Consider the following 23,731-nt stretch of genomic DNA (forward strand, 5'->3'; position numbering starts at 1 on the left):
CCAATACTTTTGCACTTTTACTAGAGTAACAACATGTACTTGTAACAGAGTATTTTTATATTGTGATATTGCTACTTTTACTCAAATAAAATATCTGAGTACTTCTTCCACCACTGGACGAGGGAGGGGAGGGGAGGGGGGGGGGATATCTACATGTGTGTTAATTGTGTTTCTCTTACCTAAACTATTCATAGAGCCGTCCATCATGGTCCTGCGTGGAGCACTTTGACGAAAAGTGTTATTTTTCTCTGGTGGTCGAGTTTGTTTTCAGGTGTTTTCCATGCTGAGGAGAAGGGTCACGCTCCCGAGCTCGTGCTGAGGCTGTGGAACCGTCCAGTGATGCCAGGAGAAACACACAAAAAATACACTGAAATAAAGAGAGAGAGAGAGGGAGGAAAAAGAAAATCAAAAATTGCAGCGAAAACACCAAATCCAGTAGATTAGTTTGGCATGAAAAAAATAAAATAAAGTCGTTTTGGAATATCCGTAGACCGTTCACGTCTTTAGTGTGTGATAATATGGGGGCGTTGTGGACAATTCTGCTTCGACAGATGTTGGGAGCTGCAAACTGAAACTTGTAGCACAACTTTTAGTCAGAAAGTGGTTACACCCCCCTCCTGTCAATAGAAGCGTCTTCTACGCTGACGTTCTGGGTCGCTTTGCCAAGCCTTTGCCGCCACCGTGTGGCAGCGTGGCGTTGTGCACTTCCCTGGATGGGAATGGCCAATGTCCCACACCTCCGGCTCCCACCGTTAGGCTCTATGCACAGCAGCCATATTGGGAATGAATTGGGCCCCTTCCTTACTTCCTTCACAGGTGTGTTACCAATGACACTAATTAAGGCTCTGTTCCATTTGGTGTGGCATAGTGGTCGTCTGATTTTCAAGGACCCCCATAACTGGAAAGGAAACCAATTAGACCCTGGCAACTACCGCCCTATTTCTATTCTAAGCTCCATCTCGAAAGTCATGGAAAAAATAGTCTATGAACAGGTCGACAAGTATCTTGCCGAGAAAAATCTAATCTACAAATTCCAATCTGGCTTCAGAACAAACCACTCCACTGACACATGCCTTCTCTATTTGAACGACTCTATCAAACAAGAGATTGAAAAGGGCAAATATTGCGGCATGGTCATGCTGGACCTCCAGAAGGCTTTTGACACCGTTAATCACCCGATTATGATCAATAAGCTCAGAGCAATAGGTTTTGATGACACGTCAGTGAACTGGATGAGATCCTACCTGGAAGGGAGGGAGCAAGTGGTGGAAGTAAACGGCACCCAGTCCCCCCCCCTCCCAGTGACTTGTGGTGTTCCCCAAGGAAGTATACTAGGACCCTTACTGTTCCTGATATATGTGAATGACATGTCGTCAGCCTGCGACTGCAACCTGTTCCTGTTCGCAGATGACTCGGCCCTGCTAGTCTCGGACAGGGACAGGCTGCAGGTTGAGAAAACTCTCAGCTCTGAACTCAACAAGATCTGCATCTGGCTCTCCGACAACAAGCTCTCATTACACCTGGGCAAAACGGAATGCATCCTCTTTGGGTCCACTCCTAACCTCAGAAAGGCAGAGAGCTTCACGATCAAAGCGGGTGATGATATCATCAAAAGAAAAAACGAAATTACCTACCTGGGCTCTATCTTGGAGGCTGACCTCTCTGGTGACAAAAATGCTGAAAAAACGATCAAAACGGTCCACAAAAAAACACGCTATTTGCGGAGTATTGATCGTAAAGTCAGTAAGAAGACTCTGAAGACTCTTGCAGTGGCCCTCATACAAGGTCATTACGATTATGCATGTACTTCATGGTATCACAACACCACCAAGGCCTTAAAAACAAGGCTCCAAAACATCCCAAAACAAACTTGTAAGGCTACTTCTTGGCCTCAACTACAAAATCCATCTAACCCCTGATCATTTTGATAGGATTGGATGGCTTAGGGTTGCGGACAGAGTACAGCAACTTGCTATGGGCCTGGTCTTCAAGATATATCACAACATTGGGATCCCCCTGTATTTGTCAAAATACTTCCAAAATGTTAATGATGTCCACGATCACAATACCAGAGGCAGCTCCACAAACCTTGTCCAACCCTTTTTTGGCTCAACAAAGGGAAGTAACTCGTTCTCATGCTATTCATCAAAAATGTGGAACGCCCTACCAAAAGGAGTAAAGGAGTGTAAAACCCTACTCTCTTTCAAAACAGCCCTAAAGATACACCTTCAGGAGGCTGCAATTGGAAAATGGCCCCTGTCTAAGTCCTAACCTAACCTACCCCCCTACCCCCCCCCCCCCCCCCTCTCTCCTTCTCCTTTTGTACATATTTCTCACTCTTCATACCAGTAACCTGTAAACTGATTGTATGACATTCTATAGTAGTTGTGTATATCTGTCTGTCTCTTATATGTCATCATGATTTGTGTGCATGGGGAACTCATTTGAAACAAGCTCTGTGCTTTTATGAGTCTTCCAGTTTAGTAGACCTTGTATTGTGAATTTGTACTTCCATGTACTGTTGTTCTCATGTCTTACTAAATAAAGTACATCAATCAATCAATCAAACTCTGAGAGTGTACAAATGGAACCAAATGGACCCTTAAGGGTCCATTTGGTTCCATTTGTACACTCTCAGAGTTACACACCCACCATAAGGGGCCATTTGGGAAACAAAATGGAGTGTTCCTAGTGACCAGAACAGAGCCTTCATTAGTATCATTGGTAACACCTGTGAAGGAAGTAAGAAGAGGCGCAATTTCTTTCCAATATGGCTGCTGTGCTTAGAGCCACCTCTTTAGAGCAAACACCATTTCTGAACGACCTTTGTCATATATTATATATATTATATGACAAAGGTCGAAATAGAAAACAACCTGTGACTGTGATATGTCTTCTTTTATATTCCTGAACCTCTTAAATATGTGTAAATTATACAGTGTACTGTGTACACATTGAAAAGCAACACAGCAGAAAACAATGTGTGATATGTCTTCTTTTATTTTCCTGAGCCGAGCATTTTGTTCAGAAATAGTGTTTGTTCATAAGCTGCTGGATAGAGAAGCTAGAAAATGACGACGACGACCTTTCCTTAAATAAACTTCCTTGGGTGGGACCATGGATTAGCCAGATGGTTGTCCTGGCAACCGTATGTATGACGCCCTGACGTCATACTAACTAATATCCAATCAGAACTGCGCTCGATGGTCTCTCCGGGCTATGGGACTCTACCTTCTGAAAAGGACGGCGGAACAAATGTTCGTGCACATGTTTCTGCTTCTTAGGGGGAAGCTGAAAGCTGCTGGACCACGGCCGGTGTGTCAACATGGAGGTGCCCCTGGAAAGACTGTGTGAAGGAGACTAACCATGCAATAACATAAACAAACATTCTGTACGATCATGGTGAGTATTGGCTGGGAACAGTTATACACCATAAACACACATTGTATATATATATGCATATTTGCATTGTGTTTGGTTTCAATCTCGTTAAGCTTGGCTATGTTTTTTACACTGCCTGTGTGGTACATAACTGTTATTGCTGTTAGTGCTCTAATACCTGCTGGAAGCTCATGGACTATAATGGTTTATGTTATGGCTGTAACGAATTGGCTTTCACTCACTTCCACGTCATATGGGTATTTGATAGGTTGCCATAGTTACCCACTGAATATTGGTACTCCATATATGGAGCTACGTATCTAACTAACCTATCTAAGTCTGACATGATCACAAACTCCATGTATGCATATAGCTGACTCATTGTTACATCAGTGAGAGGTCACGAGCATCCAGCCAAGCACTATAAAGGGGTGGTCATCATCACACCCTGAGTTAAGGGTTAGGTGCAAGCAGTATTTATTCCACTCCTCGCTCATCTCCAACTAAGACTCAACTTCTCAAGGCTATGGTATATTCGCATTCGACCCTGCAACCCAGTCATCAGGGGTGACATCTCGGTTAAGTTCTTACCGGACACCACTGCGAAGGGTCCTAGACTCGGACAACCAGTTCCCTTTGAATAGTATTTTATGATAATGGTTTATGTTATGGTCTTTTCACCTTTTCTCATATTGATGCCTGACAATGGATCATTATGCATGAGTTGCCAAGAAATTACATCTTTGTATCCACTTACTACACTGCAATGTTCTGGTCCATGTTCTGCCTCTCAAGGTCCATAAGATTGAACCAGCATGAATTGTACTCGCTGCCTCTTGCGGCTTCAGAGGGTGGGGATTGTGTCCCTGCATCATGCCAGCCTGATCAAGTCAAACCAAGCCTCTGCATCAGCCCTCACAAAGGCCCTACAGCTGCACCGCAAAGATGGACACGATGGACAGGTAAACATAAAGTAATGGCGGGTGTATTTCTGCTCTGAAGGAAGAGCCATGACAATGGCTTTCGATACATAACAACTCTTTTATTTGCCAAATTGACAGGCAAACAACCAAATACTGTAGCTATAACGGCTACTTCCATCACATGCAGTGTTTAGTAAATGGTAATGACACACGTTTCTCCCCCAACACATTCACATAGTGAACAACAACGTACTCATGTAAAAAATACTCAACGCAGCCCGAGGCAAGCTGGGAATCCTTCCTCAGCCACTATTTTGGGTATCAATCCCTCTATAGAGCGTGCCAAAATCCCTGAAAGGGGCGTCAACAAGTGTCTTTTGGTAGCGGCGGACATCTTTGAGGGGTAAAAACCAGGTTGACTTAACATTGCCCAATGCCACGCCCAATGCCAACGCCCCCCGTGGTGACGACGCGTTGGCACGCTCTATAGGCCAACAGATTCAAATAATTTAAAAAATAGTGAAAATAGCAGATCTGGAAGGCAAGCTCACAACACGTGAGCCTGTAGATCTGCTATTTTAACAATTTTTGTACGACACCATTGTGCGATGAAGTATAAAATTATGTTTAAGTGGTTAATCAATTCTTTGATATGAAAAATTAATTGTGGAAGGATAACCTTTGTACAAAGTCTACAAACTAACACATGTCAGTGGATGCAGCCAGGAGGATCATCAGAATATTATGAGCACAGACTGTGTATATATACCGTAGCTGCAACATACATTCTTTTGTTTTCAATCTGTTAAAAGTACTGATAAATATAATACAATAATGTAAGTAATACAGTACGTAGCACCTCTCTCCAAAGCATTTTACAATCTGCATTACACTGAAATCTCACCCATAGCTGCTGAGGCGTTTCCATGGCAGCCCAGCGTGCCAGACAGTGCCCGCACACTTTGGAGGAGAGGAGGAGGAGGGTGATGGTGGGAAAAAGAAGGACAAGTCGCTGGTCAAGCATGACGACATCTTTGAGCGCGTTGACAAGGAGGTGAAGACCAAGGCCACCTTCAACAAGGTGGTGGACGTCTTCATCAAGAAGGACATTCGACGCCGGGGTCATGTGGAGTTCATCTACGCCGCCCTGAGCAAGATGGTGGACTTTGGCGTGGAGCGAGACCTGGCCGTCTACAATAGGCTGCTGGATGTTTTCCCCAAGGAGGTGTTTGTGCCCAGGAACTTCATCCAGCGCATGTTCAACCACTACCCCCGGCAGCAGGAGTGTGCTGTGCAGCTACTGGAGCAGATGGAGAATTATGGTGTGTGTGACGTGTTCCTAATATCTGTTTGTCTTTATGTGTTTGTGTCAAACTAATCCATTTAATCGATTATACAAAATAATACATTTAAATAACATAATCAATAATAAATATTATTTTAGCACAACATCGTTAAAAACAAGGCGAAGTATAAAACAAGGTTTACTTGGTTAATCAGACTTCTAGATTTAGTCAATTATAAAACAAATATGATTATTTGCGGCAATTCAATATTGACATGAAAAATAATAATAATGGCCTTCTCCATTATTCAAACAAGGTATTGATAAGAATAATTGCTAAGAAAATAATCAATAGCAGCCCTAGTTTGCATTGAGTATGGACCTCCAAGTCATGAACAATATTAATGGGTAGTTGTAGTAGTGATATTTGCCACACATCTTTAGCTGTATACAGTAGCACGTTATTATGTATTATTAGAAAAATGTTTACAAAATACTTTATTTACAAATAAAGTGAAACACAATAAAGACATAAGAATGAGCATATATAAGACCAATAACATAAGAGCCTGTAAAAGTGTGTTTCCACAGGCAGTTTTAGATTATGTGATTTTAAAGCAGGTCTCACATGTTCATTCCAAAGTTGACAAAAGCTTATCACAAAAGTGGAGACCTTATCACTGCCCCTAGCCTTCAGTCTAGATTGATCAGAAGGATTTTAGGTTTCACTCCAGTGTCAGAGAAGTAGTTTAACTATTATCCAGACAGAGCAGACCTTTGAAAGGAATCAATATAATCTTTAAATCAATTCTAAAACCTGAACCATTGAAATGTATCACTCACACATCTTTCCCCCTTACTCACGTGTGTGTGTGTGTGTGTGTGTGTGTGTGTGTGTGTGTGTGTGTGTGTGTGTGTGTGTGTGTGTGTGTGTGTGTGTGTGTGTGTGTGTGTGTGTGTGTGTGTGTGTGTGTGTGTGTGTGTGTGTGTGTGTGTGTGTGCGCGCGCGCGTGCGTATATGAATGGGCAGGTATCATGCCCAACGTGGAAACCAAAGTGCTGCTGGCTCAGATCTTTGGAGTGAAGGGCCACCCCTACAGGAAGTACCAGCGCATCATGTACTGGTTCCCCAAGTTCAAGCACATGAACCCCTACCCTGTGCCCCATCAGCTGCATGAAGACCCCGTGGACCTGGCCCGCTTCAGCCTCACACGCATCGCTAACGATCTTGACTCCAAGGTCATCGTTTACCAGGTACAGCATGGCTCTTGAGTGGTGATAGTCTGGTGTGTGTTGTTGTTGTTGTAGCCTAAATCTCATCTCTCATAGAGTGGAACAAGCCTATTAACGGTATTCAATATTACTGACTGGGATAACGCAATTTCTCCGTCCAGTAGGGCACCTACTCTATAATACATTATATATTTTCTCATCCATGGCACCTCTAAATTACATGACTTTTCACTTTAGCACCGTATATTCATGGTATCTTTTTTTAGGTATTAAAAAGTCCTTCAATTGTCACTTCACTGTCATCTAGGGACCCCCACAAAATCACGTGGGGACCCCCTCAGAGGTCCCGACCCACAGGTTGAGAACCACTGAGTTAACGGTATTAGACATTTCCTTGAAGAACCACACTGTGAGCCTGATGTAAATAAGTTGATCAGCATCACTGAGCCCCACATGTCTTTTCAAGCCAAGGACACACTGTACAATTAGAACAATATCATTGTTAAGAAGCCATCGCGCTAAAGTGAATGAATGAAAGACATTTTATATCCTTCAGGACCCATCCCTAATGCGATTATAAGACACCAAAACATAATTATACAAAATTTCATTAACTTCTCACTAACTGAGAGTTAGTGAGAAGTCTGTACTCAGGCATCCGGGTTGTGCATTGCAAACATGTTTGTAGAGATTTGCAAGCTCTGTTCCATTTTTTCCAGGGCTAGTGGGCTAACACACAATGAACCCAGTATGCATAATTTGATGTTGTTTATAAGTGCCTTTTCAGACTTAATTTGTTTAAAAGCTGTGTCTCTGAAGCTTATTTGTCTTGCAGCAGTTATTGGATGCTTTCCCTGTGCATGATAATCATCTGATATACAGCCACGTTTGATGATGATAATTGATCAAATTGTATAATAATATTATTTCAGTATTAGTTCAGTATTATTATGCAGACAATATGTAGATGTGTTGCCAGATGGAAGAGATAATCATGTTTCCATCTCTTCTCTCGTAGATGCCGTGCACAGACATCACTGAGTCAGGAGAGGAAGTCACACTTCCTCATATTGTAGGTATGGAAGCTTTTCATATCTCATTCATAATATTCTATATATATATTGATTCACGCAGCCTTTGTTACAGTATACACAATGAATCTATATGACTCCTCATCATATTCCTTGGAAAAGACACACACACAAAAGATTCTGGAGTAATATTGGGCAGGCGTGTGGCCGTGTTTAGCTGTTGATATCCAGGCTTACTTGCAGACACAAAGGTCCATTCTCAAGTTTCTTTTAAGGCGGCTAAGTCAAATCTTATGTCTCTTTCCACCTCAAGAACTAAGTGAACATATTTCATGGGTTCAGGATTTGTTTCCACAAGCTAAGGCTTGGTTTCAGATACGTCACTACGTGCCGCGTTGTGAGTTTGTAGATCAGTTATCTCTGTTTTTAAACAACGTAACTCATCCATCAGGGGTCGTTCTGGTTGTAATGGAAACATAAACAAAAAATCTATCGCAGAATTTCATGGGTTCTGGAAAGTTCTGGGTTACCCATCGTAGTCGAAAAGAGACATTAGACTTGCATTTAAAATAAAGATTGATTCCTCTTCTACTTCTCTGCCTGATGACAGGTACCCAAAGTCCTGACCAGATGGAGCTGCTAGCCAAACACAACCCCAGCAGGCCAGTGTTTGTGGAGGGCCCCTTCCCTCTGTGGCTGAGGAAGACCTGTGTGTACTATTACATCCTCAGGGCAGACCCTCTGCCACTCGAGGAGAAGGTGGGGATACCCTTCTATTTTGAGCTTGTCATCTGAGTGGTGATGCATTTTTGATCTAATGCTTGATAGAGTACAGTATGTGATGTGTAGTATCGATGAGATGTTTTGCTCTTATTGTATGACCAATTTTCCATTTCCAATGTGTTATTGCTTAACCCCATGTGTTTTTGCTTATAATTATTATTATTATTGGGTGATTTGAGGAGCTGTATCACTCACTCCCCATTTTTCTAAAATAACTCTACAAAGGTACATGGGAGGAAGTCAACTCGCAGCACATCAATGATATACAGTAGACTTTCGGTGTAGATCTCATGCAAAACTATGAAATTGTCTTACCTGATCGTGTGTGTGTGTATATGTCAGGTGGAGGAGCCCTACGATCCAGAGAGGTGCTTTGACTATCCTCTTCAGCTTGACCTGGACTTAGACCGCGACTTGGGAGATGAAGAAACCTTTGATGTGGAGGATCGTAAGTTGTATACATAAACAATTCACTTCTATGTTGGCATAATAAAACATTATTTACTCATCAACATGAAGGTCTTGGAGTCAATAAAAACCCATATGGACCACGCTTCTGAATAGAATTGCAGAGATGGTGGTTGAGGCATTTAGTGACCGGATTACCCAGCATTGACCATACTCGCATAGTGGCCATTTAGTTATTTTAATTCATGGGGAAATCACCATGGCCGCCATTGATATCATGGCTTTGAAACCCGACTCATGACCCATGAAGCATGTTATGCTCCTCTCTCTGCATTTTCCTTCCTGTAGTTCGTCACTGTACTATCATGTAACAAAACAGCATATTTACAGTGTTATTCTTTCTTTCCAGTGGACGAGGGTGCCGTGTTTGCCATGTGCATGACGAACCAGGGAGACCAGGCCACGCTTAACCAGTGGATCTCGGGCCTGCAGGAGAACAACCCCATCCTGGGCCGTGTGCCCACCCTCTTCCGCCTTGAATCTGGACCACGGGAGCTCCAGGGAGTGGGGGATCCTAACGCAGGTCACGGCTACCAGCCCGAGGCGGAGACGGACACCCAGGGCGGGGAAGAGCGGACGCAGCCCGAGGCATTGCTCGACATCACCGTGGAAGAGGAGCCACGACGCAGCGAGGGGATTAAGCAGTGAATCTTCCCAGGACTGTTAACAAGCAGGCTCGGGTGTCATGGTTGACACCTGGAGGACATAATGGAGAAAACAAATGTGTTTACACAGACGATAAAGCTGAACTGTTTTTCTCTTGAAAATCTGTTATTTCTGTCAAGCAACACCGTCATACGACGACGTATAAATTAGACTTGAGTTGTAATCAGTGTTGCTAGCAATCAGATTAAAGCAGCACTATGTAACCCTCCTCTTCTACCCCGGATTTGAACCCGGTTTCCAGCGCAAGTGCTGACATTTTTACCATTGAGCTAATAGTTGGCCTGCTTGCTCAGTAGATAAATTGAATCTTGACCATCAGGTCAAAATTCGTGTCAGGTCCTGTGTCTAGGTGAGACATGACCTTTGACACAATGTCTCAATAGAAGAGCAGGGAGACAAAATACCACCACCCCGATTGTATAAGTTATATTGTATTATTATATTGTACAAGATGGCATTTTATTCATTTAAAAAAAGTGAAATAGTGAGGCTTTAATCCATTGTCATTGTACTCTACCGCATATAGCTGTAGTCAACTCATGTCAAACAACGAGAGTAAGCTGTAGTGAGTATAAATACTGTCCATAATTACTTATGAAGATAATGTTTCCAACAAGTCTATGAGAATTAATTGTCAAAGTCTCATTTACATCCCCAAAATAAATGATCACTTTGTTGTTTTCGCTGTCTTTTGTGGTCATAAATGCCTTTAAAATATTGTTTTTAGACTGGTTTACCACTTAACGGTGAATGTGCATGATAAGGAAGGACACAGATGTTTGTGTGTGTGGGGGGGCTCACCTGTCGGGTCTTGTTGTGTGGCCCGTAGTCTGGATAACCCCTGGGCTGTGTTTGCTCAGTAGATACATTTGGTATGTAGGTTGGAAATCCAAGGTTGTTATTCCAAAACGAAACTTATCTGAAAAGGAGGTACAGTAAGGCCATAATGCCGCACATGGTGAGAGACCCAGCAATTCACAGCCAATCTTATGCACATACTGTAGCACCTTGCTCAGCCTCAGCCCCACCTCAGCTGGTCGCAGCAAAACCCTCGCTCAAGCCAGCCGTGAACAGTGCTGTTTTGAAATGATGGTGGTTAATGGTTGCTATCATTCATATGCACATCAGTTTGTCACCCACTGAATCATACTCCATTTGACCATTACCCTGACCTTAAGCAACATTATTGTTTAGTCCTGCTTAAGGGCACTTTGACAAACATTTCAGTTTGGTACAGTGTACCAAACATTTCAGTTTGGTACAGTTTGTCAAACACTTATCCACCCTCTCACTTTGGTATTTTAATGATTCTATTATATTGAGAAATTTGAATAACAGTGCAGCATTTTATTTCTTACCTCTACTGCTTTTATCAGTAAAGTTATAATACATTCAGTTAGACTAATCTTTTGTTTACCTTCACATGAAGATGTCTCTTTGTTTCTCAACGTTAATTGCAACGTTATCTGCAAAAGCAGATTAATCCCTCTAGCTGCCTTGAACCTCACCAACAATATGGTCACCTCGGCAACCTCTTCCAAATGCAGACATTTACGTATTATCTCCAGCCACTTTCAGATAAACAAGCATGGTCTCAGACATAAATTAGACAAACTAATATAGGAAAAATAAGTGCTATTTGCACTTGTAGCACTTGTCATAAATGAGGCAAAACTTATCCTGGGTGGCGTAGATAAATTTGCGTTATTTGGCGGATGAGCTGCTGTTTCATAAATACCTGATTACTTTTTTCTTGGGATTGTTTTGCAAAGCCTTCCACATTTAAGAGGCCTTCTCATTGAATCAGAACCACTGCAAAGGTACAAAAGGTTTATTAGTACCGAAAAGGCATTTGAACATTCCCTTTTAGCAGGTAAACAAGTAATCAAGTCAGAATTACATTCTTGTTGTAAGTTAAAATAGCTTGGTCAGTTTAGGATATTTACAGTTTGTTATGTTTGTGTAGGCATGTTCTCTCTAGCAACATTTCTATCTCTGGCTTTGACTCTCAAAGCATTGTGCTCAATAGGACATTGTTTCAGCATACAGGAGATCAAGATTTGATACAAAAACAAAGTGGAATGCATTCCTGACATAATGTGTAACATACAAATGTTCATCCATTTAACTACTCATGCAAGAAGGCCTTTGGATCTTAAATATTCACTAATGAGATCTCTAACATGGAATTAACTAGCTAAATATACCAACAATGTCATTGATTGTAATTGAAGGATTCAATAAATAAGGATTAAATAAAGTTAGATTTGCATTGGCTGATTGTTCAAAAAAAAAGAAAAAAGGGTAGAATAGTCCAATCGTACAGTAAAAGATTTGGCATTTCTCAACCACGTACAGTATGAGTAATAGCATTTTGTGTCATATTTACAGTGCAGAATGTTTATTTAAGGGTCAACAACATCACATGGCAAAGCTGATATGAATAGCTGGAGTATTTGTCATTCTTTAAATAGTTCAGAAAGTTACAGTGAAAAGGTAACTGAATACAAAATATCATCAAAGAACAATAGCTAGTTCAGTGTTTTGAAGTACAGTATGGTGCATTACTGGCTACAAAAAACATCTGCAAAACATTAGCATCAGAACCCCCAGGCATATACACAACACCCCCATGCAAAGACCCCCCTAGCAAGGGAATAGAACGGTCTTGGACCTGAATACCAGCTTTTTTTAATTATCATTTGTGCAGTAAAAACTCTATACAAAAAAAATTATAGGAATTGTCAGCATTTTAAAAAATAATAAAAGGTTTTAAGTATTGTGCGGTGTGTATGTGTGTCTGTGTGTGTAGTGTTGGGAAAGTTCACTTTCTACATGAACTAGTTCAAAGTTCAGTTCACAAATTTTAAAATGAACTAGTTCAGTTCATAATTCAAAATTTTGAAACAAGAACAAGTTTACAGTTATTTTTGTTTTCAATACGTTGCTGCGAGCTATATATTATTTGTCAAAATTATTGCCACAGCCCATATTGAACCACAGACAGCAATTATTTTATCCGTTTTAACACTGAAACTATATGTCAGATTCATATTCGCCGTTAGCCTGAAATCAAGACTATCGTAGATGTATTTTATCGATTTTAACATTTTCTCTACGTGAGTCTTAGCGACCATCCCCCCCAGTTTGCCCTGAAATGTCACCATTTCTCCAAACATGTACAAAATATAAGGTGCTTACCCGCTTGCCCCAAATGTTGACTAGGTGTCCGGAGTATTTGTGCAATGTATTGTATTAGTCCATATTCAATTAAGAAGTGTTTTAATCCCGTCTGTGGCCGATTCTGTCGGAAGTTCCCAATGGGTGGTAGTGACGGGGAGCATCCGGTGAAAGCCGGAATTACACTCAATGTAAACAGGAAGTAAACGAGGGGGGGGAAATGGCGTTCGGCCACAAACAGGATTAAAACACTTCTTTATTTAAGAACGTGGACTAATACATTGCACAAATGCTCCGGACACCTAGTTAACATTTGGGGCAAGCAGGTAAGCACCTTATATTTTGCATTTGTGAGAGAGTGCCGTTCACAAACGCCAGAATGAACGCGTTCACAATAACGTTCATCTAGCGGAAATACAGTATGTTCAGTTCACGTTCGCCAAAAACATGAACGAGTTCATGATCGATTGTTCATTGAACGCGTTCAGGCACAACACTGTGTGTGTGTGTGTGTGTGTGTGTGTGTGTGTGTGTGTGTGTGTGTGTGGTAATTGAGGTAAAGCTTCTTTTGTTGGTGTGTGTTCCTGATACAGCATTCACTTTCAAGTTGACCTTCTATAAAAGGTGACTAGACTGACTGAAAATGTGTTTAATAAATAAGACAAAAGGCAAGCTGACGGTCTTTTTTCTCTCTTCCCATCCAGAATTCACTTATGGAGGTCTGACATTTAGTTCCTTTGTGCTTCTGAAAAACAGGCAGCAGGGGAAACAAGTAAGTCAAAATGAAAATCAGATTGTTTGGCAGTTAACATCAAGTTGAACTGTTCTAGTATTTACGAAATACATGACCAAGCAAAAAGTAACGGAGATGCACATGTGGGAAAATTAAACATCAAAAGCTAATGCTGATCATGCTCTGCCAAATAGGCGAACAGCGTGAACACTAATCTTGCCTATAACAAGAACTGCATGGCGCACATACGTAGTCATTTTATGACACAAAACTATTAAATACCAGAGTAGTACTCTAGCTCACTGGTTCTCAACATGGTGTCCAGGGACCACCAGGGGTCCAAATGGACCCTTATGGGCCTATAACTCCGAGCATTTGGTTAAATGTGTACACTCTCAAGGGTGACGAATAAACAATCCGAAAATGTGTCACGAATATTTCACATCAAACAATTAATTTGTAGGTGATTCATACAGGTTGATGCTTTCATTCGCACTGAAAAATCGACCTTGTTTCGAAAAGTTATTATCCGTTGTTTTATCCCCGCGCAATATTCGCATTCTGTGTGGATGTAATCACGAGACAAACAGCAGTTTGAATTAATGCAAATTATTCACAATAAACGCTCCCGGGGTATCAGGACCTTCAGAGTTAAATTAACACAGTGATTAAAGCCTCACTATGTAACTTTTGTCTAATCATTTTAATTTTATTTTGTCCAATCTAGGTAGAGTATGTTAATACAATATAACTTAGGATCTGACACACATTTTGACCTGATGGTCAAGATTCAATGTATCCCTCAAGCAAGCAGGCCGGCTCTATTAGCTCAATGGTAAAAATGTCAGAAACCGGGTTCAAGTCCGGGGTAGAAGAGGAAAGTTACATAGCGATGCTTTAACATTTTGTATCAAATGGGGGTCTACTCCATGGCCTAACGCATTTCAATCCGGGGGTCCTTGACATTAAGAAGGTTGAGAATCAACGCTCTATAGCTGCCTTCCCCCCCGCCAGCTCCAGCACATACCTGCCAGGGCCCCGCCGTGCTGCCGCAGCTGGCTGGTGAAGAAGCGCTCCCGCTGGGAGACCTGCTCGTCGAAGGCCTCCAGGATGCGCCTGCGCTCCGGGGCGTCTAGGCTCAGGGTTTCCGGGTGGGCCTCCTCGATGTGGGCCCTCACCACCGTCGGGCTGTGCGAGTACTGCAGGTCCCCGCACACCATGCATACCAGCAGCTGGTTCAGAGGGTCGTGGTCCATGAGGTAGCGGTTCCTCCACACGGAGTCTGAGACGGAGCCGTCTTCGTTGTTGTTGTTGTCGTCGTACTCCGAGAACATCGCGTCGGAGTCATCTGAAGGGGCGGTGGAAAAACATGCAGACAAAAGGACAATGACAGCTTTTACTATGCATTGTATGCCCTTATTCTTTAATAAACACCTCAATCAATCAATAAATCATCTACACAGTGATGAAAATGAAAGGGTTTCTTAAGAGATTTGGTGTAGACCAGTGGTTCTCAACCAGTGGTCCGGGGACCACCAGTGGTCCTTGAGGGGGTTCCAGGGGGTCCCCAGACAAATTAATAGTTAGGAACCAAATTGAACCTTGTGTGTCTGTAACTCTGAGAGTGTACAAATGGAACCAAATGGATTTGGTTCCATTTTGTACACTCTCAGAGTTAAATGAAGACTGACGATGATACTACTGTGTAGATTGGGACCCCCAAGAAATCAAAATGGTTTAGTCCCTGGCATATCTTTTCAAACGGGGGTCCCTGGGCTAATATGTGTCAATTTGGGGGTCCTTGATGCAAAAAAATGTTGAAAACCACTGGTGTAGACTGTAGAGTAAAATCAAAAGGAGGGGACCAAGTATAGACCCCGGGAGGACCCCGGTCAATGAAGTATGCAGGGAATAAGTGGTTAAAAGTGTGACCTAACATTTAAATAAAAGTTAATAGCGCACCTTCCACTGGTGCCCCGTAGCTGTAGTATCCTAGCTCAGCCTCCGAGGAAGTGCTATGAAAGACAGGGTAAAGTTACTTTCACTCATCATCACGTATTAAAAAGGGATAGTTCACCCCCAAAATGACTTATTTTCTATCGATTACTCACCCCATGGAGTCTTGAATTCATGGAGATTTTTTTAGTTTTGGTCGCATTCCTAAGCCAATCATTTGATGACCAGAAGAGACTCAAAGAGTTTCCATTGAGTCGCCTACCGGAAACTCTGCTGGTCATCAAATTATTGGCTTAGGAATGTGACAAAAACAAAAGAAATCTCCATGAATTCAAGGCTTCATGGGGTGTGTAATTGATAGAAAATAAGTCGTTTTTTGGGTGAACTATCCCTTTAAGCTCATCATAATATTAAGCTTGCAAAGACAACAATCTAATGCAAGAGTCACCGAGTCACACCTCATTTGCTGCTCAGAGTCCCCATAGGAGTGTCCCCACTGGCTCGAATCCTGCAGAGGTGATAGAGTAGAGGAGGATGTGAGTTTGACGAAAACGTTTGAAGCACAGTAATAACTTTACATACACAGTAAAATTCAGAGTGTTCATTTAAAAAGGTGCTGTAAGTGATATTTTGGGTTAAAACTACTAATGTTTTTGTTAAATGGTGCATTTATATAGTGCCTTTATCCAAAGCGCTTTACAATGTGCATTACACTCACCCACTCACGCACACATTCACACACCAACAGTGGAGGCAACCGTGCAAGCCACCAACCTGCTCCAGTTAGTGGTTTAGTGTCTTGCTCAAGGACAATTCAACACTAACCCTGGGAGAGACAGGGATTGAACTGGGAACCCTCCAATGCCCATGCTGGCACTCACCCCTCCCCACAGTTAAAGCTTAACAGTTAAAGCTCTATATTCTGATAGTTGTCATTGCTATTTAGAGTGTATGTTCAGTATCAGGGGTGTGTCCCCATCTCCCCAGCTCTTTAGTAAACACAAAATACATTTTCAGGTGGGTCACCAATTTAACCCATTCAATCACATCTACAAATGTCTTCTAAATGCTGACAGTTTTCTGAAAACCGTATGTTGCTATAATATTAGTGGTTCTCAAACGTTTTCTTGTCAAAATATATGTATTTGGTCGTGGACCCCCATCTCAAAATATTTTGTTCAGGGACCCCCCAGAAGCAAAGATTTGAGTTATAAATGTTCGCTTTCAAAGATATATATTCAAAGATTTGCACAACTGTTCATGATTTTTCAAAAATAGCAGAACTACAAGCTTGTGTGCTGTGCTATGATCTTGTATATCTGCTATTTTTGAATAGCCAAAGTATAAAATAATGGCTCTAGCTAAAATATAAAATGACACAGATGCGTTCCTGGATTGAATGGGTTAATATAATCAGGAGAGACAACCCATTTATCATCTTAAATGATATAGTGTTCCAGTTCCAATTTATATATATATTTTCTTACTTCCAATTTCCCTTGTTTATCATGTATGCTGTATGTATGAGATCTCTCTCCTGGTTATATGCAATTGGTATCCTGACCTGAAATGGATTTTCTGTTTACTAAAGAGCTGGAGAGGCTCCTGTTACTGTACAAACACTCTATTGTAAAGATTACTATGGGAATAATGGAGCTATTCAACACTTATTTAAAAATAAAAACGTAACACATTGAACTCTGATAGTGTGAAAATGGATCCTTATGAGTCACACACTCCAGATTTTACTGCGTGTAGAGCAACTGCCAATAGAGACTATGATCCAATTACTACAACCCTAGACCTCTCAAATTCTTACCTCAGTCTCCATAGCCAGGTGCTGGCCCTGGGCCGGCAGGATGGGCTTCCAGTTGTTGGGGGCTCTCTTATGGGACAATTCTCTGTCCCGAATGGCCTTCCTGGCTCTCTGCTCTTTCTTCTTCACCCTCCAGTACTCGCGTTTCCTCCTCAGGAAATCCTCCTCAGACTCCCCTGGAATGGGCTTTGGTGGAACCATGGTGCTGATGGGAACCAGCTTACTTGGAGACGATCCAAAACTCGGGGGAGTCTGAGGTCGAGGGCAGGGGATTTTTAAGGGAGTGGATGTGCAAAAGGAAGCTTGTCCGAGGGGCTCGATGGGTTGCAGGTTCATGCTGGACAGCGGGTTGTCTGGGGGGGTGAGCATCGGGAGAGTCGGAGCCGTGTCTCTATCTGTCCTTTCTTGCACCTGAAGTGTCCACTTTCTGACTTTGGGCGGATTAGATGCCGTTTCCTGTTGGTTTTCAACCAATAATAGTCTGCCATCCATGTGGTTACTGAGCGAGGGGACAGTAGCGATACTTCGTATAGGAAGGGAAGTAGTGTTGAAGGTGGGAGATGTCTGGAACGACTGCTGCTTGATGGGAGAGATGGACACACTGCTGACGGGGGGCTTGACCTGGAGTGTGTCAGGAGGCTGGCCAGTGTTAGAGGTAGTGGGGCTGACAACCAGGACAGTGGGGATGCTATTCACTGCAGTAAGAGTCGCAGTGCTGGGCTTGACTTGGAGGGCTGGTTTGGATGATGGACTGATGCCCTGAGCTGACTTTGCACTATTGAGGATGACTAGATTTGGAGTCTGAAAGACAAAGACAAAGAGTTTTACAACCAAACTTGTGACATAATAAAGTTTTTTTTAATTTATGGTGACTGACATGGTCACAAGGTATAAATTAGCCATTATGTTACCATTCAGCAAGTCAATCTAATGAATTTCAATGTAAATTTTACAACTGAGCAATAGGTCATGTTTGTGTAAAAAGAATTCTAAGTGAAACACCCCCCCTCCCTCCCTTGCTTAAGCGTCAAATGCCAGAGGGGTTTGGGGTGTGATGATTCAGGTTTCAGGCTCAACAGTCAACAGTGGCCCTGGCTACATGATAAGTAAACTTCTTTTGTTTATTAACCTTGCCCAACTAACAATGAGCCTGGAGGCAACAATTTTGCTAGGTCAACTACTGACTGAGACACAAACCTGCACTCTGACATAGCAGGTATTTACTTTAACATCCAGAAAATCACAAATAATGTACACAGCATCATAAAGAACACAAATGTAACACAGAACCGTATTTAACTCAAAATTGGTACCAATGGTTACCTTTTTTTCTTTTATCTCTCATCTACCTCGTCATTTCCAGTCCAAGTCCATATAGAGATGCCATTTAGGCATTTTCCTACATTCACTCACCTGAGTGGCTTTTGGAGACAGTCGTCTGTCACTGACCCGCTGTCCCCCTCCGTCTCCCTGCCTTGCCTTGGACTTCGCTCTCTGCTGTCTCTTCATCAGCCGCCAGTATTCCCTCTTCTTCTGCAGACAGTTTACGCCACTCTCCTCTTCGTCCCCAGGAGGTTGCTGATGTCGTTGTTGCTGGTGGTGCATTGGCTGAGAGTGATTCTGTTCGTACCGTTGACGCCGTTGTTCACACTGTTGATCTGAGGGCAGGTGGTGAAGCTTTGGGGGCTCTGGGGAGCAGCATTGCTGATGGCCCACTCTTTTGGCCCTCAGACTCTGTGCCCGCCGGGGCGAGGATAAGAGCGGGCCGTTTAAGGCCACCGTGGCGGTACGCAGGCTTGAGGGTGTGTGAGATGACGATTCTGAGAGGGACACGGTGGACGAGAGCGGAGCAGAGATTACTTCATTCATCTGGGGGGAGGCCTTGGGATGTGGGCTTGATGAGAGCTCAGGTGCTGGGCAAACATTTTCCTGCCAATTCTTGTTTTGAAAGCTGAGGTCAGCAGCCACCTTCTCTTCATCTCCAAGCGAGAGCAGAGATGCTTTAATCTCGTCCTTTGAGTCTTCCCCCAGCACACAGGCCTCCGTTTCAACATCAGCAGGCTCACTTTTGCACTCGCTGACCGTGCTGAGCGTCTCTTCCAGGAGTTTCTTCATGGAGGCCACGGCGAGGAGAGTGGTGGCTTGGCTGTCAGCACTTTGGGCTGGGTCGGGCTCTGACTGGGGTCCCAGGGAAGGTGGCAATGGGGGTTTGATATCTGGACAGATGGCTTGTTCTGGCTGAGAATTTAGGTCAACTGCTGGTGTCGAGTCTCTCTCTTGTTTTATCTCGTCTGACTGCGGTGTGGTAGGCGCGCGGCGGGGAAGAGGTTGGATATTCACTGCATGGTTAGGAACATTTCTGCTTGGCGTCATATTGCTCACTCCTACATTTTGAGCCTGTGTCAATTTCTGGATCCTCCTCCTCTGTAAGGCTGCGCTGACCCTGGCTTGTAATACACCCTGCTTTAACCTAGTGGTGCGTGCTGCCCTCTGCTCTCGTTTCTTCAACCTCCAATACTCCCTCTTTTTCGCCATCCTCTCTTCCTCTGTCAGCTCCGGATCCAGAGAGATCGCCACTAATGATCGAGAGGGCTCGAGGCGGCCAGTGACGCTTGAGACAGACATTTTCATGACGCAGCCGCCCAGGCTCGGCCCTGCCGCAGAGGAGAACGCACCCCGTGGTGCCGGAGGGCGAGTGAGCTTGATTTGACCTGGACGCTGTATGATCAAGGGGGGCGAACTAGCAGCGGTTTTATTTGTGCTTTCAAGCTGACTCCTCTGTCTGCTCAACAGCAACCTCGGGGGCTTGTTTACTCTCTGGCCTGCGAGTGGAAAGGAGACCTTCACCTGAGCTGGCCGGAGTGGAGGTGGAGGTGGCGGCGGAGGCGGGTTTCGTCTCATGGAGTCCGATAACATCACACTGTAACTAGCATTACCTCCAGGCTTAGATTGATGATGAGGTTGGAGCTGGGGCTGTGCAGTGACATCATTACTGGGCAGATGTACTACTTTTTCAATTTTGATGGCTGCTATAGGATCTATCGGAACTTGGGGAATATTAATGGTCACTGTGCCATCCTCTTTGATGAACCCTCCGATGGTCTCAGAGGCGTGGGTGATGGTGCATCCGGGTGGCTGGGTCACCACGTTGCAGGCCCCTGCCCTGGCTCTCCTCATTTCCTCAAGTATATTCTGGTACCGCTTCACACGTCTCATCATCGAATCCTTCTCCTTCAACGTGGCCTTGACCTCCGCAGACTGCTTCGCTCGCTGCTCTCGCTTTTTGACGCGCCAGTATTCACGCCTCCTGGCCGCTGTCTGCTCGGGGCTCTCATTGGGGTCGATTCTGGGAGGGCTCATAGCACTGAAGACTGCAGCGTGGGATGGAGACCGCCCCCTGAAGCTTCTGTGACCCAGGAAACTCCTCTGAGTTTCAATGAATCCCCGTCTGGTCATCCTACATCGTGCGATTCCTCGATTAGTGTTATAGAACTGGATGTGAAGGGGGAACTTCCTGCTTGGCTCTGCTGGGTGCTTCTGAACAACATGATGAGATGTAAGAGCTGCCTGCACCATCTTATCCACGTCTGGGTTTTGTACTTTAATCTGGACTGCTTGTTGGCGAGATGCAAGAGCTGTCTGTGTCATATCATCCACATGTGGGCTTTCTACTTTAATCTGGACAGCCTGTTGGTTCTGCTCAGGTTTAAACGTCATTAGCTTAGGTGGTTGTAAACCCTCATTCTCCTTCATGACAGTTAAGCCAGCATGTTTAGGCATGGAAGCTGATGCTCTGGCGTTCTTAAGCAGGCGTCCAGCATCTGTAAATGGTGTTTTGACCTTGGTTAAATAGTGTCTCTGGCCTGCTCCTCTACCAGATGATAGACATGGAAGATGCTCCAGGACTGCACTGCCTGGCTGGCTCATTCTGTGCACCATCTGCTTCTGCGGCACCACATCTGCGCTCTGCGTCCTCTCTCTAGTCTTAGCTAGCCTAGCCGCGTGCCTTGCTCTCTGCTCTCGCTTCTTGACCCGCCACAGCTCTCTACGCTTGGCGGCTCTTTCCTCCTCAGATGCTGGGGCATCCTGCATGATGCCAATGCCAGTGGGCTTCTTGGTGGTGGTGACTGAGGCACTCTTTCTTCCTACTTGAGGTGTTGAGTTGGCCGGCTTTCCCTCTGCTTTGAGAGGAACAGGGGTGGACAAAGAAGACACGAGCATCACGCCTGTGGCAACACTGGTGGTTAAAGGTTTGGATTGAATGCAGATGGCGGCTTGTGCCTTAGGCTGTGCTTTGGGCATCGACATGCCCTGCATAACCACGCGCCTTTGTTGAGGTGTCACTTTGGAGGAGCTGCCGTTGATAATAGTCACTCTGCCCTGTGGCTGGCATGGCGCAGAGTTGGGGGGTCGCACCATCACCCTGACTGGAGGCACTGGGGAGGGACTGCTGAGCAGAGCTCGACTGGGTTTGGATGAGGTAATGGATCTGCTCACTGCACTGCCTGTTGATAGGCATTTCACTGCGTCTTTGCTCACCACAGCAGCTTTCACCTTTTTGCTCAGACTGGTTTCCACTGAGATCTTACTCACTCCATTTCTACTAGACACTGGAGATATATTAACAACTTTTGGGGGTCCATAATTTTTCTGCAGTGGGGGAGAGGAGACAGTCATGGAACTTGATAAACTGGGTACCAACGATACCAAAGAGACATTTCTACTCCCTGACAGCCGGGCCCGCTGCTCCCGTTTCTTGGTTCGCCAGTATTCCCTCTTTTGGGTGAGGGTGGCATCATCAAACTCTGAGGCGGGTCTATAGCGCTGGGATGTTAAACTGCGAGTCTCCCCTTTGCATTTTGTGGGTGGCATGCTCCTGGTTGCTTGTACAGCCCCACCAGTTCAAACCCTAAAATACCAGGAATTTCTTCATTCGTCCATTCAACTCAGTTCATCTCCTCAGTGCTACTCAGTCCAGCATTCTCCAGGGGGAAAGTGCAGTCCACTTACATGTTGTGAGCTAACACATTATGTTGTAATAGATGTTTTCGCTCTGCCTAGCCAGCAGCCAAACCTCTCCGACATCACATCAGCATGGAGAAGTTCTGCAGGAGGAGTAATAAATATATTTTATACAGTGCTTCCTGAGCCATTGCAATAAATGCTTCAAAGAAATTAGGATTTTGGTGTAAACTAGATGTCTTTAAAATAGTAAACAAATCTAAAGCAGTTCTCTGTATGCTGTTATTTTATCATGCATAATTCAGTGCTATTAAAACGCTATAAATGCAGATTAGCTACAGTATGTATGCAAGCACGTTACAGTATATTCAGTAGTATAGTAGGCTATAGTAGTAGGCTACAGTATCCCTGGTCATAAATGGTAACACAAAACGTTACTTTGACAAATAGTAAAAACATGATTTCGCATCTAGGCCTACATGTAATTCAACATTTGTGTTGAATCCGTTGAAATACGTGTGACAACAGAAAACGGCGTATATGTAAAAAGCACGCACCGCGAAGCTTCACCATGAAGCAAGATTTCCATTTAGGATAACCGAATATTGTTCGCACACGGTTGCAAATACATTATCACAAAACGAGCACATTTGGTAGAAAAACATCACATAATGCGGCCAAAATGTGTGTTTTAAGTGGCGGGCATGTTCTACTACAACCAGGAAGGAAGCAGAATGACACTGTCCCTTTAAACCTGTCCCTTTCTATCACAAATTATATCTGTCGAGAGCCATTTTTCATTCTTTATTCTATTTACGTTTGATTAAAACGGCAATGTAAACACAACCAGCCGTTGGGCAAATGAAAATACATGCGTAAAAACGGATTTCTTTGAGGCGTTTTGAGCGTAAATCGTGCCTAAAGCGCTGTCTCCCAGCGCACAATGGACAAGAAAGATCTTCCTCCTCCTCTGTCCACACGGACTGGCGCCTGTCTGTGTCTGTTGTCTGTCTAAAATGAGAGCTAAAAACCCCAATAAAGGCGAGCTCGCATCAACGCAGGACGCTCGAAAACATGTGGAAAAAAAACATGCACACTCGTTACCTTTTAGTTTAAAACCACCTAACTTTCCGGGACAGTTTGTGGAGGGTTTTTTGGACAGATATTTCTGCCAGGACACTGCAGCTACTTTCCGCCAGGCAGCCTTTTCTCTCTGTGTAGCTGCCTTGACAACGCAGTGAAAAGTACCAGGATGTGGGACCTGGGTTTGCTTGTGTGTAAACTGCGTGGCGTGGACATATACAATACTATTTA

At 43.8% G+C, this 23,731-nt stretch overlaps 3 protein-coding genes across 6 annotated transcripts in view; 1 reads left to right on the top strand and 2 right to left on the bottom strand.

Moving 5' to 3' along the window:
* The window catches only part of eml3 (EMAP like 3), a 46,048-nt gene extending 45,476 nt beyond the window's left edge, over positions 1-572 (bottom strand). For all 4 annotated transcript variants that reach the window (XM_084043097.1, XM_084043096.1, XM_084043095.1 and 1 more), the window contains exon 1: positions 180-572. In XM_084043097.1, the coding sequence (XP_083899223.1) occupies positions 180-207 (28 nt within the window). In that variant the 5' untranslated portion in view covers positions 208-572. The remainder of the gene's footprint in view (positions 1-179) is intronic.
* A 2,725-nt stretch (positions 573-3,297) lies between these two features.
* On the top strand, positions 3,298-10,489 carry ecsit (ECSIT signaling integrator). The gene is made up of 8 exons (XM_084043121.1): positions 3,298-3,402; positions 4,177-4,343; positions 5,215-5,626; positions 6,620-6,843; positions 7,841-7,898; positions 8,464-8,612; positions 8,979-9,084; positions 9,454-10,489. Exons 2-8 carry the CDS (start codon positions 4,197-4,199, stop codon positions 9,750-9,752), a joined length of 1,395 nt encoding a protein of 464 aa, XP_083899247.1. The 5' UTR covers positions 3,298-3,402; positions 4,177-4,196; the 3' UTR covers positions 9,753-10,489.
* A 2,092-nt stretch (positions 10,490-12,581) lies between these two features.
* LOC311034347 (uncharacterized protein) lies at positions 12,582-23,625 on the bottom strand. Its single transcript, XM_084042227.1, has 7 exons — positions 23,522-23,625; positions 18,869-22,560; positions 17,459-18,256; positions 16,098-16,147; positions 15,646-15,698; positions 14,711-15,031; positions 12,582-13,695 (listed from the first exon to the last, which is right to left on the bottom strand). Exons 2-7 carry the CDS (start codon positions 22,325-22,327, stop codon positions 13,679-13,681), a joined length of 4,698 nt encoding a protein of 1,565 aa, XP_083898353.1. The 5' UTR covers positions 22,328-22,560; positions 23,522-23,625; the 3' UTR covers positions 12,582-13,678.
* Between the last annotated feature and the right edge of the window lie 106 nt (positions 23,626-23,731).

This window comes from Gymnoscopelus microlampas (assembly GCF_963454915.1).
Source record: "Gymnoscopelus microlampas genome assembly, chromosome: 19".
NCBI lineage: Eukaryota > Metazoa > Chordata > Actinopteri > Myctophiformes > Myctophidae > Gymnoscopelus > Gymnoscopelus microlampas.

Excerpts from the sequence above, each read along its gene's own strand:
- ecsit (XM_084043121.1), top strand. The coding sequence starts at position 4,197 with ATGAATTGTACTCGCTGCCTCTTGCGGCTTCAGAGGGTGGGGATTGTG. Across the intron at positions 7,899-8,463 it reads CACACTTCCTCATATTGTAG|GTACCCAAAGTCCTGACCAG; the intron begins GTATGGAAGCTT and ends GCCTGATGACAG. Across the intron at positions 9,085-9,453 it reads AACCTTTGATGTGGAGGATC|TGGACGAGGGTGCCGTGTTT; the intron begins GTAAGTTGTATA and ends CTTTCTTTCCAG.
- LOC311034347 (XM_084042227.1), bottom strand. The coding sequence starts at position 22,327 with ATGCCACCCACAAAATGCAAAGGGGAGACTCGCAGTTTAACATCCCAG. Across the intron at positions 16,148-17,458 it reads ACCTGGCTATGGAGACTGAG|GATTCGAGCCAGTGGGGACA; the intron begins GTAAGAATTTGA and ends TCACCTCTGCAG. Across the intron at positions 15,032-15,645 it reads CTACGGGGCACCAGTGGAAG|ATGACTCCGACGCGATGTTC; the intron begins GTGCGCTATTAA and ends CCGCCCCTTCAG.